The sequence below is a fragment of the Carassius gibelio genome, chromosome B11 (genome assembly GCF_023724105.1).
Source record: "Carassius gibelio isolate Cgi1373 ecotype wild population from Czech Republic chromosome B11, carGib1.2-hapl.c, whole genome shotgun sequence".
NCBI classification, from domain to species: domain Eukaryota; kingdom Metazoa; phylum Chordata; class Actinopteri; order Cypriniformes; family Cyprinidae; genus Carassius; species Carassius gibelio.
In genome coordinates this window covers 16,721,335-16,737,388 of record NC_068406.1, presented here as the reverse complement: position 1 = coordinate 16,737,388, position 16,054 = coordinate 16,721,335, and the positions used below count along the sequence as shown (strand labels likewise).

General features: G+C 40.2%; 2 protein-coding genes across 3 annotated transcripts in view; both read left to right on the top strand.

Moving 5' to 3' along the window:
- Positions 1-16,054, top strand: part of LOC127968422 (NADH-cytochrome b5 reductase 3) — a 99,485-nt gene that overhangs the window by 79,060 nt on the left and 4,371 nt on the right. The gene's annotated exons all lie outside the window — the stretch shown is intronic.
- LOC127968416 (aminopeptidase B-like) lies at positions 6,545-15,705 on the top strand. Of its 2 annotated transcripts, XM_052569628.1 has the most exons (11): positions 6,545-6,999; positions 7,415-7,555; positions 8,581-8,732; positions 8,917-9,033; positions 11,203-11,438; positions 11,522-11,635; positions 11,751-11,863; positions 14,566-14,674; positions 14,799-15,023; positions 15,115-15,257; positions 15,414-15,705. In XM_052569628.1, exons 1-11 carry the CDS (start codon positions 6,622-6,624, stop codon positions 15,558-15,560), a joined length of 1,875 nt encoding a protein of 624 aa, XP_052425588.1. In that variant the 5' UTR covers positions 6,545-6,621; the 3' UTR covers positions 15,561-15,705. The 2 variants fall into 2 exon arrangements, with proteins under 2 accessions (XP_052425588.1, XP_052425589.1); XM_052569629.1 differs by lacking the exons at positions 6,545-6,999; positions 8,581-8,732 and having other exon boundaries at positions 7,417-7,555.

Sequence of the window (16,054 nt, the reverse complement as noted above, 5' to 3'; positions counted from 1 at the left end):
TTTTTTTTTTTTTTTTTTGTCCATATCGCACAGCCCTAGTTTATTCAATAAATATAGTTTAAAATCTAGCTTCTGAGTACTAAGTTATTAACCCAACAATAGCGGGGTCAGTTAATTTTTTTGAAGTGTGTGACTGAATCATATAATAACTTAATTAATAATATTGATAGTTCATCGTCTAGCTGACTACGTCTTGTATTATTATTATTTTTATTTTTTCTAAAATCCTGTCAAATGTGCACAAACTACTAGCTACTACTAAATATTGTAGAAACATAATTTTCTGTAAAGTTGCTTTGTAACGATTTGTTTTGTAAAAAGCGCTATACAAATAAACTTGAATTGAATTGAATTGAATTGAAGTGGGCCGCGCAAACATATGTGTTTGGTTGTGTGCGCCGCGAGTTGAAAAAGGTTGGGAACCACTGGCCTACATAAAATAATTTCTTCTGATTGACAAGAGCAATACTACACATCTCGGTTACGTATGTAACCTTGGTTCCCTGAATAGGGAACGAGATGCTGCGGTGACGTCACAACGTATGGGAACACCTCCGGTGTGACGAATGTCTGAAGCCCTATACCATCCCGCCAATCCTATTGGCCAAATGGCGCATAGCACCACCCTACACATGCGCACGCATGATATACCTGGGTGCAGCACGCCATTTCGCTCAGATTTCATGACTGAAGATGAAGAAATTATCAAGGTACGGAACGGCCAGAACCGCAGCATCTCGTTCCCTATTCAGGGAACCAAGGTTACATACGTAACCGAGATGTTCCCTATCATAGGTCACTTCGATGCTGCGGTGACGTCACCACGTATGGGAACGATATACCAAAACGCCTGACGTACCTGATAACTGAGATCCGAGGAAGCATCTGCTCAAGCGGAGAGAACCCGGGAGCCAGGAGCCATCCTCACATCCAGACTGTAGGACTTGATAAAAGTGCTCGGTGAGGACCATCCTGCCGCAGCACAGATATCATCCATAGAAGATCCACTGAGAAAAGCTTGAGAAGAAGCCACAGCTCGAGTGGAATGAGCCTTAATTCCTAAGGGCGAAGCGAGTCCGCGCGCCTCATAGGCCAAAGAAATTGCCTCCACCAGCCAATGGGACATGCGCTGCTTTGTAACCGCATGGCCCTTACTTTTATGTCCAAAACAGACAAACAGCTGGTCAGATTCACGCCAAGGGGCTGTACGATCCACATAAGTCTTTAAAGCTCTCACAGGGCAAAGACTTAGATCTCCTGACCCAGCCTCACTAGGTGAAAAAGCTTCCAGGACCACTTGCTGAAAGCGAAAGGGGTTAGATGCGACCTTAGGAACATAGTTAGGCCTGGGCCGCAGCAGCACCTTCACAGAGCCCGGTGCAAATTCCATGCATGAGGGTGAAACAGAAAGAGCCTGTAAATCCCCAACTCTCTTGAGGGAGGATAAAGCCATGAGAAGAAGTGTCTTCAGTGTCAAGAATTTATCCGATACGGTCTCCAAGGGCTCAAACGGATGCCCTGATAAACCTAGCAACACAATGGATAAATCCCATGAAGGAACTCGCACAGGGCGGAAAGGCCTCAGCCGTCGCGCACCCTGTATGAAACGAGAAACTAGTGGATGACGCCCCACAGAGGCACCGCCTATGTATTCGTGGTAAGCTGAAATGGCTGCCACGTAAACCTTTAAAGTGGCTGGTGTAACGCCATCCGAAAAACGCTCCTGGAGGAACTCCAGCACTGAAGCCACTGGGCAGTAAACTGGATCCACATTATGATTGCCACACCAGGCTGTAAACAGTCTCCACTTGAAAGCATATAAGCATCTCGTAGAAGCTGCTCTAGAATTCAATATAGTCTCAGTGGTTTCAACAGAAAGACCGGGACATACTAATGCACTCCGCTCAGTGGCCACGCCCACAGTTTCCACAGATCTGGCCTCGGGTGCCAAATCAGCCCCTGTGCTTGTGATAACAAATCCTGTCTGAGGGGAATCTCCCACGGAGAGCCCGCTAGCAGACTGATCAGATCCGCAAACCACGGCTGCGTGTGCCATCGCGGAGCCACCAGCAGCAGCTGTTCCACTCTGTCCCGCCGTATTCTGCATAATACCGCTGGGATCAAACGAATCGGAGGAAAAGCATACAGACTGGTCCTGGGCCAGCTGTGAGCTAACGCATCCACGCCCAGGGGCGATGGGGAGCGTAGGGAGAACCATAGCGGGCAATGCGTAGTCATGCTCGACGCGAATAAATCCACTTTCGCTTTGCCGAATATCCGCCATAAAAGATCCACCGTCTGGGGGTGTAATCGCCATTCTCCCTGTTCCAGAGCCTGTCTGGATAGCAAGTCCGCTCCGAAATTCAATCGTCCGGGGACATGAACGGCCCGGATCGACAGAAATTTATCCCGAGACCACAGAAGAACATGCCTCGCCAGCCTGCACAGGGGGCGAGAGTGCAATCCTCCTTGATGGTTCAGGTAAGACACAACCGCTGTGTTGTCTGATCTGAGCAGCACATGACGGCCGATCAGCAGATCCGTGAAATACTGGAGAGCCCGAAAAACTGCCAGTAATTCCAGTCTGTTTATGTGCCAGCCGCGCTGAGCCGCTGTCCATACTCCGTGGGCTGGTCGCCCTCGACACACAGCTCCCCAACCAGTCAAAGACGCGTCCGTCGTGACAGTCTCTCGGAAAGCATAAATTCCCAGTCGAACTCCTGACAGGAGAAATTCGGTTGACATCCAAAATTTTAGCGACATCACACACCGCCGTGTCACCGAAATCGTTCGATGCGGAAGACAACGGGGTGAAATATTCCGCCTTTTTGTCCACCACTGAAAGGGGCGCATTTGAAGCAATCCCAGACGAATCACGGGGGATGCTGCTGCCATTAGACCTAAGAGCCTGAGGCACAATCTCAATGTCACCATGCGACCCGCTTTGAAGTGCCGCACGCATGACACAATCGACTGAGCGCGCGGGAGAGAAAGCTTCGCTGTCATCGCGCGAGAGTCCAGATCTATTCCCAGAAAAGTTATCCGTTGAGAGGGAGTTAAAACACTTTTCTTGAAATTTGTGCGTAAGCCCAGGTTGTTTAAATGATTCAGCACAAGATCTCGGTGAGAGTGTGCCTGAGTCTGCGATTGCGCTAGCACCAGCCAATCATCCAAATAATTCAACACACGAACGCCCTGGAGCTGCAACGGGGCCAGAGCTGCGTCCATGCATTTGGAGAAGGTACGGGGCGCTAAAGCCAAGCCAAAGGGAAGAACGCGGTACTGATACGCTTTGCCCTCTAAAGCGAATCTGAGGAACTTCCTGTGTCTCTTGACGATCTGAATATGGAAATACGCATCCTTCAGATCGATCGTAATAAACCAATCGTTTGGTCGGATCTGAGACAGAATAGATTTCACCGTCAACATCTTGAATTTGCTCGGCCTGAGTGCAAGATTCAGATGGCGTAAATCCAGAATGGGCCGTAATCCGCCGTCTTTTTTCGGTACCACGAAATAACGGCTGTAAAAACCTGTCTCCATCTGAGAGGGGTGTACTTCTTCTATAGCCCCTTTGCTCAGCAGAGCTGACATTTCCTGTCGCAGCACCGCCATTTCCGTAGACTTCACCGTAGTGGAAAGAATTCCGCGGAAAGGAGGCGGGCCTTTTCGAAACTGAATGGTGTATCCGTGACAAACCGTGCGTAACACCCATTGAGAAATGCTGGGCAAGCGTTCCCATGCGGCCCGAAACAATATTAGCGGTTTCAAAACTTCCGCTCCCTGCAACGCTGTCATACGCGTTAAAACGTTTGTGTAGGGTCCTTGAGTCGTCCCTCAAACTCCGAAAGCAGGATTGCGCAGAGTGTCTGAGGGAGCGTCTGACATTACAGCTCGATTCAATGCTGCTCGAGGCGCTGTTTGCGGCGAGACAGTCAATGTTTGAGCATGGGGACTGCAATGAGAGTGTAGGATGCGCGAAAGCGGTCCGACAGCGCTCTCTAGCGGAGGGCACAGTCCCTGGCAAGCAGCAAAAAGATCAGGAGCTGCTATTCGGTACCCGAGAACGAGAGGCCTTTGCCGTCGAGGTCAGGTTCAATCTCTTACGTTGACGCTGGTGCACCGGAGGAAAAACCCTAGGGCCCCAGTCCTTACGAGGAGGCGCCATAGGTGTGGGCTCCTCTCGAGAGGCTGCTCGCTGACGGTGAGAGGAGGTTGAGCGAGAACGCGCGGGCGCTTGCCGGCGTTCAACCTCCCTGGGTCTGCGGGGAATCAGCTGGCGGAAAGCGGCTGATTGCTGTTTCGCTGCCCTGAACTTCTCCACTACTGACGTGACAGCCTCACCGAACAACCCATCCCTGGAGACAGGGGCATCCATAAGGAAAGATTTATCCTTCTCCTTAATATCGGTGAGATTAAGCCAGAGGTTTACCCACCAAACTAGACGTGACTCGACACGTCTTTGAAGGAAGAAGGGGGCGAGACTTCCATGCCGCGGCCGAACTAGGCGCAAGGTGTTCGGCGAGAGTCTCTTCCACCGGGGGCATCATTGTGTAGCCATGGTTCGCCATATCAGAAACGGTGGCGAAATCCGCGGCCGCAGCATTAGTGATCCGCGCCGAAAACGGCTGTTTCCAGGACCTCGAAACCTCCTGGTGGAGGTCCGGGAAAAAAGGTAAAGGCCTCCGTGGCTGTGTAGGTGTCCGACTAGTTAGAAAACGGTCGTCCAGCTTAGAAGAAGGTTGGGCCTCGGCCTTGTCAACCTCCCAGTCTAGCCCCAATTTACCCACCGCACGAGAAACCACGTCCAACAGCTCACTGTAGGAGGGGGAAACACGCCTCTCCTGTCCGCTAGGAGGAAGAGGGCTAGTGTCGGTCGCGAAGTCCTCAGACCCCGAGGCCGCGGTGGATAAAACGTCGTCGTCATAGCGTCCACAACCGAAGGAGATGGCGGCGCATGCCTCCGGTGTGGGAAGTAAATCCTCATTAGAGAAGACGACAGGCTCAGTATAATTTTTATTCTGCAGCAGGGTAGGGGAGAGCGAGCGATGTGGAGAATATTCCAGCGCTGCGCTGTCCACGAAATCCATGTCGCACGTGTCACCCCAGGCCCTCGCCTCGTGCGGTGCCTCGGCAGTCGCAGAGGTGACCTGACGGGGGTTAGACTCGAGGGCGACATTTGAGAATACTTCCACCCTAGAGCGCAGTACTCTGAGCCGCAGGCCATCACAATGGGGACAGGAAGAAAGGCCGCTAAGCGCCGCCTGTGCGTGATGTAGACCAAGACATACTACGCACCTGTCATGAGTGTCCCCCGCCGTGATGTACCTGGTACATGGCTCCTTGCATTTGCGAAAACTCATCGCGTCCGCGAAGAGGAGTTAACACTGCTCGAAGAGATCACTGGAGAACGCGAGATGATAGGGCACAGATGATTCGCTATTCCTGAAGGAATGAAATCTGAGCGAAATGGCGCGCTGCACCCAGGTATATCATGCGTGCGCATGCGTAGGGTGGTGCTATGCGCCATTTGGCCAATAGGATTGGCGGGATGGTATAGGGCTTCAGACATTCATCACACCGGAGGTGTTCCCATACGTGGTGACGTCACCGCAGCATCGAAGTGACCTATGATAGGGAACTCTTTTTTTATATAGCCTACATTTATTTTTGTAAATGGTTGTTCTTAAAAACAAATATAAATATCAAGATGACAAATGCTGATTAGAATAAAAAAAAATCCATCTTTAGAATCCTGTTGTCAATATCCATTTAGATATTAGAAAAACGTGCCCAAACGTGATCGTCATGTGGCAACTGACATGTGTTACTTTTCTCATGTGTTACTTTTCTTATCTCAGGATAATCACAGCGATTACTGTATTATCACCTTTTACTAAATGTTTCTTGAACATTTTATATAAAAATGGTGCGGAGGGCTTTTATTCGAATGTTAGATACTAATCATTATAATAAGTATATTTAAAATATTTTACCTTGTAATATAAAAAAAATACAATGAGACAAAAACATCCTGAGATTTGAATATGGTCTTAAAAGAGAGTTTTATTTAACTCTCTGTCTGTCTTGCCCCCTCGGGCCTACTTGACAAAGACAGGTATATGTCTGGTATGAATAACAGATAGTTGTTAACTAGTAGCATTTCACCTTTTTGAAGATTTATCTTTTTAGGTCAACTGTCGTGTATTCACGACAAATAACACTGCGCTGCAATAACGCAGAGAACTGCGGTATAAATCCCATCCATATGCTATAAAGATTAGTCTTCCAGCACATAGCCTGTTTACAGTGGCTCCTGATTCGTCAGAAAAAAAAGAAAAGAAAAGAAAAAAAAAATCCTGATTCTTCAGCGAATGAAGATTGGCCGCCGTCTGCCGGTGTAGTGCCGAAATTTGCACCCTGCCAGATTATGCACCCCCTGGTATTGGTAGGTTTAGGAAAGGTGTGGGGGAGGGGTTAGGATTAGGGGTGGGGTTGGGATTAGGCAATCAGGTAGCGACTTCAAAGAGGGGATGCAGAATCTGGCAGGGGTGAAGAATTCGGCACAACACCGGTGTGGACCCGTCAGTTCTATTGTTGCAGTTATTTGTCCGCAGTAGAATGGATAAAACATTTACTTTGTATTCGGACAAAGCCGAAGACGTCGCTACCTCCTCTAGTTTCCGCCAGTTTAAAATAAATCATTTTCATCTCGATCTTAAAGTGGGCTTTGAGCAGAAAACCATATCAGGTACCGAAACAGTACAGCTGCAGTGCATTCAGAATGGTCAAAGTGAGTTACAGCTGGATATTCATCCAACACTGTCTGTGCATGAGATCACGTTTAGTCCTAATGCACGTGACTGGACCACAACCGAATTTCTGATTCGAGACTTCACCAATTATGGGACAACTCTGGTCGTGAAGTTTCCAAAAACTTTCAACTCAGATGACAAACTTCAACTTGTAATCAAGTATACAGCTACTGATGGACCGGGGGTAAGCATGCAAACTGCTTTTCATATTTTTTGTTTATTAATTTCCATATTGACAGCTGATGACAACTTGAGCATTTCTGTATGATCGAAACTGAAATCTGTTCACATGGAAGAATCCTTGATTTCTCTTTCTGAACCTGTTTTTGACAGCCTTTATTTACTTCTGGTATACAAATAAGCACCAATAATGCTAAAATTGTTAATTTGTTGTACAAGCAAGCGTGCATCACTTCTATGTAGATGTCATGGCTGGACCCAGTGCAGATGGCTGAGAAGAAACTGCCATTCTTGTACAAATCTGGGTTCCCTGTCCTGAACCGAAGCATGTTTCCTGGCTTCCATACACCCATGACAAAGAGTACTTACTCTGCTGTTGTGCAGGTAATGTCTCACCAAACGCATGTATCTTCTTCCAGGTGTGTTGGCTGGAACCAGAGCAGACTGTGGGAAAGCTCAAGCCTTATGTTTTTACTCAAGGCCAGGCTGTTCTCAATCGCTCCTTCTTCCCTTGCTTTGATACTCCAGCAGTAAAGAGCACCTACTCTGCAACAGTTCAGGTGAGGCCACTGGGCATGTCAAAATGTACAGATATAAAGACATAGAGGATATGGGTGTAAAGACATAATAGTTTACATAATCTGATGATTTGAAGAGGGATTAGATTTTATTAATCAGGAGTCAATTTGGATACAAGGGGTAGATAAAAGAAAAGTTCTTAGTGATATACTGGTAATTGTTCAGTTTTTTTATTTATTCATTTTTCATTATGAGAGAATAATTGTCATATAAATTATATTTTGGGGTTATAAGGAATTAATACTTGTTACAAGTGACAATTTTACAAAATATTTTTATTTCAAATAATGCTTGTAATTGAAATAATGTAAAAAAAACCACAATGAAGCAAAATAACCGTTTCAGCATGTTTCTTGTTCATCTGGCGCATATTAAAGATTTCTGAAGGATAATGCTACACTGAAGACTGGAGTTATTGCAGCTGAAAATTCAGCTTTCCTATCACTGGAATAAATTACATTTATAATAAATATATTACATTTGTAAGATATATTAAAATGGAAAAGAGTTAAAAAGTAGAAAACAAAACTGGAAATGTAATTTTAAATTGTAATAGTTTTTCACAATAGTGCTGTTACAAAATATACTGCAAAATACAGTTTTTTACATTTGTTAAATTTTTCCTGCAAGTACATCCAACCTTGGAGAACGTGAGGCTTCTTTCAAAACAGTAAATACAATAAATATATATATTTTTTTACAGAAACAATATTGTTGAACCATATATATAATAATAAATCATATATCATAAAAATGTTGTTGGTCAAATTATGTAAAATGTATTATTGGCCTGTTTATTTTGACTGTAAATCTCACTTTTCATTTATTTTGTCCGCAATTGGCTCACATTAGTTTCTCAAGAAGAAAGAGCACAATAATTAGATTAGATCCAGTTTTTCTCTAGCCTACACGATAAAGCTCATAGTTTATTTCTTATCATTGCCCTTTGAACTGTCTCATAAACACAGTAGCCTCTTTCTTTGATGCTCCTCACTGCTATTATCAGGTTCCTGATGGCTTCACAGCAGTTATGAGCGCTAGTAAATGGGAACAGAGGAAAGCAGACAGCGCTTTCCTGTTCACCATGGAGCATCCCATTCCTGCTTACCTGGTAGCTCTGGCAGTAGGGGACCTGCAGTCTGCTGAGGTGGGACCCAGGTAAAAACTCCCCAATCTTTTACCATAAAGAAATCATATCACAAGGTATAAAGTCTTTATTGCTCTTCTGAAAAATCTTTTTTGGTGAAAGATATTTTACTAACATTATACATGGACTATATTATAAATTAAGCATTTAAATATTTATTATTATTGTAATAATCACTTTCAACTGCATTTTCAGAACACGTGTCTGGACTGAGCCTTGTTTACTGCAGGCTGCCAAGCAGGAGTATGATAATGTGATCGAAGAATTCCTGTCCGTGGGAGAGAAACTGTTTGGACCCTACGTTTGGGGAAGGTGGGATATTCTTTTTTGAACCGATTAATAATTCCGATAGATTTTATTATTATTATTTTTTTTAAAAGGGACAGTGTACATTAATCAACATTTGTGAATGTAAATGTACCCAAATTAACCCAAGGCTAGTTTTCATAAGTAGTCCCAATGCCAGATGTTATTAGGCCAAAAAAAAAAAAAAAAGACACAAAATGGAAAAAACAATAACGACAAAAATTAATCAATAAAAATTAGAAAAAATTAGAAGAAATAATTAAACAAATTAATAGAAAGAAGCTTATTAAGATATATAAACATCATTAATGTTCACATGGCTGGTTAAGAAGAAGCCATTTCTTAAAATGATGCTTAAATAAATTAAACGATGTACATTCTCTGGTTGATTGTGGAAATGAATTCCGCTGATGTGAAAACGGCTTGTCCAGACGAGGTTCTTCTATGTGGAATCATGCAGTCAGCTCTACTTGCACCTGTAGTTTCTCTGTTTTCAATAGATTTCAATTTAATCAAATCAACCAGTGGAGGAGGAGCTAAACCATGCATAATCTTATAAACTAAACAAACATTTTTAAACTTAGTGATGTTTTCCCAGCTAAGCATGTTATACGTATTTAAGATCTGACAATGGTGAAACCTTTTTTTTTTATATATATATATCAAATTTTAAGTGCTTGCTTGTACAAGAATTCCAATGGTTTTAGAACTATAGCATGTGTATAAGACCAACTTGTCAGACAAGAAGTAATATGAGAAATAATCATAGAATGAAAATATACCTTTGCAGCCTCATTTGATAAAGAGTTTCTAATAAACCGAAAATTCACTAAATTCAATTTAACCTTTTTAAACACCTTTTTTTATATGCTTTTTAAAACCAAGACATTAGTCCAAATGACCCCTAAGTATTTATATTTTGAAACAACTTGTAATCTCTATCCCGAAAAGAAAACATCCTGTTTTATATCAGCACTATGTCCTTTAGAAAAGAACATACAAGCTGTTTTTGACACGTTTAACTTCAGATATCCTGGCTCGACCAGTGTTATGATTTTTGCCAGAACATCTGTCAACTTATTTGCATCCTCTTCTGCATTTTTACCATGCGCAAAAATGACTGTATCATCAGCATGCATTATGATATCACATTGTTGACACACCATGGGTTAATTACTAATATACTTGCTAAAGAGAATCGGCCTCAATATCGACCCTTGTGGAACACCATTTGGAAGGCATAGTGTATTGGATTTATAATTAGACATTTTTACTGCCTGAGAACAGGAAGAGAGATAAGATTCAATTAAACTGACACATTTTGTTGAAAAATTTTAATTGAGTAATTTATGTAAAAGAATATTATGATTTACAGTATCAAACACTTTTTCTGTAAATCAAGAAATACAGGACCTACCACTCCACCTTTATCCATTAATGCCTTTTCCTTTTCAATAAAATAGCAAGTAGCCGTTTCTGTTGAATGATTTATTCTAAAGCCAAACTGCATCAGATGTAACTGAAAAGTTATTAAAATGGTTAATTATTTGTTTGGCCACCAGTTTTTCAAAAACTTTTGATAATGTTGGCAGGGAATCTCCCTTGATCTAATGAACTATTAATAATGTGTTAAAGGGTTAAAGATTGAGGAACTAATTAGTTTCAATATAAGTGTGTCTAAACCATAGATATCTTTAGCCCTTGTGGATTTAACAGACATGACTACAGATATTTTCTTGTACCTTTTCTGATCTCATCTTGACTGAAAAATCACTAATTGTAGATTGTAAATTTTCTGTAAAGATTTGACTAGTTATTTCTGAATTAGTATTATGTAATAAATCTTCCCAGTTCATATTTCTATAGCTACATTAAAATCATCCTGCTTATTTTTTTGAATGCCAAAGAATTCCTTACTACTGGCATGTATATTGAATCACTTAATAGTTGACATAAGCACCATATTATGACAACCCTGTTATCATATTATAAGACTGTGTAATTCTTTCTGGTCTATTACTAAATATTAGAGCAATCTGGGTACTAGTACTATTTGTTATTTGTGTTGGACCTTTAACCACAGTAGATCTGACTTTATCTAACCCGATAAGCACTTTTATTCAGTAATGATTATATTACAATAGACATGTGTTTTGATCTGTTGTGATTGTTCAGATATGACGTGCTGTTCATGCCTCCATCCTTTCCTTTCGGTGGGATGGAGAACCCCTGCCTGACCTTTGTCACACCCTGTCTGCTGGCTGGCGATCGTTCTCTTGCTGACGTCATTGTACACGAGATCTGCCACAGCTGGTTTGGAAACCTCGTCACCAACGCCACCTGGGGTGATTTCTGGCTGAACGAGGGCTTCACCATGTACGCTCAGCGCAGGGTTTGCAGGGAGCTGTATGGTATGCTATATATTATTTGAACCTTCATTGAAGTATTTCACTAATAAAGAATTCAATAAAAAAAAGCACCATTTGATTCTCAGGAGAGGCTTATACATGTCTGGAGGCAGCGACTGGTAAAGCTCTTCTCCGTCAGCACATGGACAACACTGGAGAGGACCATCCCCTCAATAAACTACGGGTTAAGATTGCACCAGGTAGGCCACGATTTTTAATTTGACATTGTAGGCCGAAAAAAAGATGGCAGTCTTACATAACCTGGTTATTTTTATTGCAGAATTGTTTGTAACAACCTCTGTCTTTTCTTTGCAGGTGTTGATCCTGATGATACCTACAATGACACGCCGTATGAGAAAGGTTTCTGCTTTGTTTCCTACCTAGCCAGCCTCACAGGAGATCAATCACGCTTTGATGGATTCCTCAAGGTTACTTGAACAATGGAATAATGTTTACAGAAACTGTTCCTAATTAATACTAATTATTATTATATTTAATAATATAAACATATAAACAGTGGTATATATATATAAAAGAGTCTTAATATATATTAATATATATAAAAAAAAAATATATATATATATATATATATATATATATATATATATATATATATATATATATATATATATATATATATATATATATATATATATTTTTTTTTTTACATATGTTAAGACTCTTATGCTCACTAAGGCAGCATTTATTTGATCAAAATACAATAAAAACAGAAATATTGTAAAATAGTATTACAACTGAAAATACATCAAAAATATATATTTTAAATGAAATGTATCCTTCTAATGGCAAAACAGAACTTTCAGAAGCCTTTACTTCAATCCTGTGTGCAGTGTTATTTTAGTATTATACCTTTATAGTTTTCATTAATATTTCGAGCTTCATTTTATTTTTTGTTAAATATTTAGTAGTTTTGTTTAGTGCTTGTCACTTCTATTGTTGTTCTTTTAAATGTTACTATTTAGGTTATTTGTTTTGGTTAAGTTTTAGGTTTTACTTATTTCCAGTTCCAATTTTAGTGCTTCAACTTTATTTTTTGCAGCTTTATTTCAATTACCAGATATATTTTAGTTAACGTTAAAAGTCTTGCTACATCTCTTAGTATTATTTTATATATATATATATATATATATATATATATATATATATATATAAATTTAATTACAGTTGTTACTACACGGAGCCGTTGTTAACTGACCAGCTGTGCAAATCAGTGTTTATTTGCGCAGCTAGTCAGTTAACAACGGCTCCGTGTAGTAACAGCTGCTCTATGTGAAATCACGCACCTGATGGAATTTACCGCTGATTAGAGAACTGGCTTTACTGACGAGATGCGCATTAATTATTGGACGATATTTATCGCCCACCCCTATTAGGAACACCATACTAATACTGTGTTTGACCCCCTTTCGCCTTCAGAACTGCCTTAATTCTATGTGGCATTGATTCAACAAGGTGCTGAAAGCATTCTTTAGAAATGTTGGCCCATATTGATAGGATAGCATCTTGCAGTTGATGGAGATTTGTGGGATGCACATCCAGGGCATGAAGCTCCCGTTCCACCACATCGCAAAGATGCTCTATTGGGTTGAGCTCTCATTGTCATGTTCAAGAAACTAATTTGAAATGATTCGAGCTTTGTGACATGGCGCATTATCCTGCTGGAAGTAGCCATCAGAGGATGGGTACATGGTGGTCATAAAGGGATGGACATGGTCAGAAACAATGCTCAGGTAGGCCGTGGCATTTAAATGATGCCCAATTGGCACTAAGGGGCCTAAAGTGTTTAGTTAAACATTCCCCACACCATTACACCACCACCACCAGCCTGCACAGTGGTAACAAGACATGATGGATCCATGTTCTCATTCTGTTTACGCCAAATTCTGACTCTACCATCTGAATGTCTCAACAGAAATCGAGACTCATCCGACCAGGCAACATTTTTACAGTCTTCAATTGTCCAATTTTTGTGGCTTCACAAATGCTTTGCTGCATACCTTGGTTGTAACGAGTGGTTATATCAGTCAAAGTTGCTCTTCTTTCAGCTTGAATCAGTCGACCCATCCTCCTCTGACCTCTAGCATCATCAAGGCATTTTCGCCCACAGGACTGCTGCATACTGGATGATTTTTCCTTTTCACACCATTCTTTGTAAACCCTAGAAATGGTTGTGTGTGAAAATCCCAGTAACTGAGCAGACTGTGAAATACTCAGACCGGCCCGTCTGGCACCAACAACCATGTCACGCTCAAAATTGCTTAAATCACCTTTCTTTCCCATTCTGACATTCAGTTTGGAGTTCAGGAGATTGTCTTAACCAGGACCACACCCCTAAATGCATTGAAGCAACTGCCATGTGATTGGTTGATTAGATAATTGAATTAATGAGAAATTGAACAGGTGTTCAAAGGTGTCCTAATAATCCTTTAGGTGAGTGTATATATAAATATATATCTTTTTTTTTTTTTTACATATATTAATATATGTTACGACTCTTATGCTCACTAAGGCAGCATTTATTTATTTTATTTATAATACAATAAAAACTGAAATATTGTGAAATAGTATTACAATTGAAAATACATTAAAAATATATTTTTAAATGAAATGTATTCCTCGAATGGCAAAACAGAATTTTCAGAACCATTACTTCAATCCTGTGTGCAGTGTTATTTTAGAATTATACCTTTATAGTTTTCATTAATATTTCGAATTAGCTTCGTTTTATTTTTTTGTTCCATATTGTTCTTTTAAATGTTACTATTTAGGTAGAAAAAATTGGATAAGTTTTTATGTATTTCCAGTTAGTAATTTTAGTGCTTCAACTTAATTTTTTTGCAGCTTTATTTCAATTACCAGATATATTTTAGTTAATGTTAATAGCCTTGCTTCAGTTTCACATCACTTAGTAATAAAAAAAAGTTGTGCTGTTTAATATTTTTGCACATTTATCTTAAATAGCTATATATATAATGTGTTTTTCTTATATATATATTTATAGGTTTTTTTTTTGTTGTTGTTTTTTGCTGAATAAAAATTTGCATGACAGAATGAATGGAAGTATGTAAACAAGTATGATAAAACAGCAATACACTTGTATCTCTTCAAGGCTTATGTGGACAAGTTCAAGTTCAGAAGTGTATTGGCAGAAGATGCATTGGAGTTTTACCTGGAGTATTTTCCAGACCTGAAAGAAAAGAACGTCCACAAAGTTGAGGGTGCGGAAAAAGACCAATAGTAGCATTTCTTTGTTGTAAAATCACAAAAGCTAGACTAAATGAATACTGTTTGGTCAAACTGCCTTTTGCCATCAGCTTTGTTTCTTCTCGGTTGCTTTGTTAGGTCTGGATTTTGACAGCTGGCTCAATGTCCCTGGTTGGCCTCCATATGTTCCCGACCTCTCTGCTGGTCAGGAGCTGATAAAACCAGCAGATTTATTAGCTGAAATGTGGGTTAATCATAACCTAGACTTGGAATCTATCGGCAAAACTGATATAAAACCATGGAAGACCTACCAAACTGTTTACTTCTTGGATAAGATCCTTGAGAAGTCACCAATTCCAGATGGTACAAGAACTCTTTGTGTTTATGGTTTATTTTTATGGTTGAAGTAAAATTGTAAAATAGATATCCCCATATAATATCCCCATGTTAACAGGTCACATAAAGAAGCTGGAGGAGTGCTACTCACATATTATTGAGTCCAACAATGCAGAGCTGAAATTGCGATGGGCTCAGATTGTTGCAAAGAACCAATATAAACCAGGCTTCCAATATATTCGCAATTTCCTCACAAGCCAGGTCAGAATCTGTGCATATGTATTTAAAATTCGTTAATATTAACATTTTATTTAATTATCATTCGTTCAGCTCTTTGGACTTGTAATTAGATGGCTTGTATGAATAGAGATCGGTTGACTTTGTTTTAAAAGACTGATTTTCATGTTTTGCATTCAGGGGAAACAGATGTACACATTACCGGTTTATCGGGCTCTTTGGAATGGATCAGAGGAGACAAAGACTCTGGCAATGGAAGTTTTCGCAGCCACCTCGAAACAGCTTCACTTCAACGTCCGCAATTATGTCAAAAAGATATTAACTTGAGCATAAATGAAATAGAAAAAATATAAGGGGAAACCAATGTATGCAATGATCTGCTCCTGGGTAACTTAAAATTATGGGGCTTTGAGAATAGACTTGATTTTATGATTACATTTGTGTTTTTAATAAATAAAATATTTTCCGGGCATTTAATTATCTCCATATTTTTACATTTTAAAATGTATTGCATTTTTTATATGAATAAATATTACAAATATTACTTTTTTGTTTACATTACATTTGTAAATAAAAATAAAGCAGAGGACGTTTATTATTTGCACTTTAATTTTAAACATTTATTTTTTAATTAAATAAATGTTAGACATCAAGAATTCATTGAATTTTGTTTGCTTGCTTTTAATTTAGATATTAAACGACAATTTCTGGACAAATGCAAATTCAAGGACTTTTATTATAGACGCTGACCACAGACGTTAGATACTGTTGCAATGTGGATGGGATTACGCAAAACGTAATGCGTTTTTCGAATCGTTCTG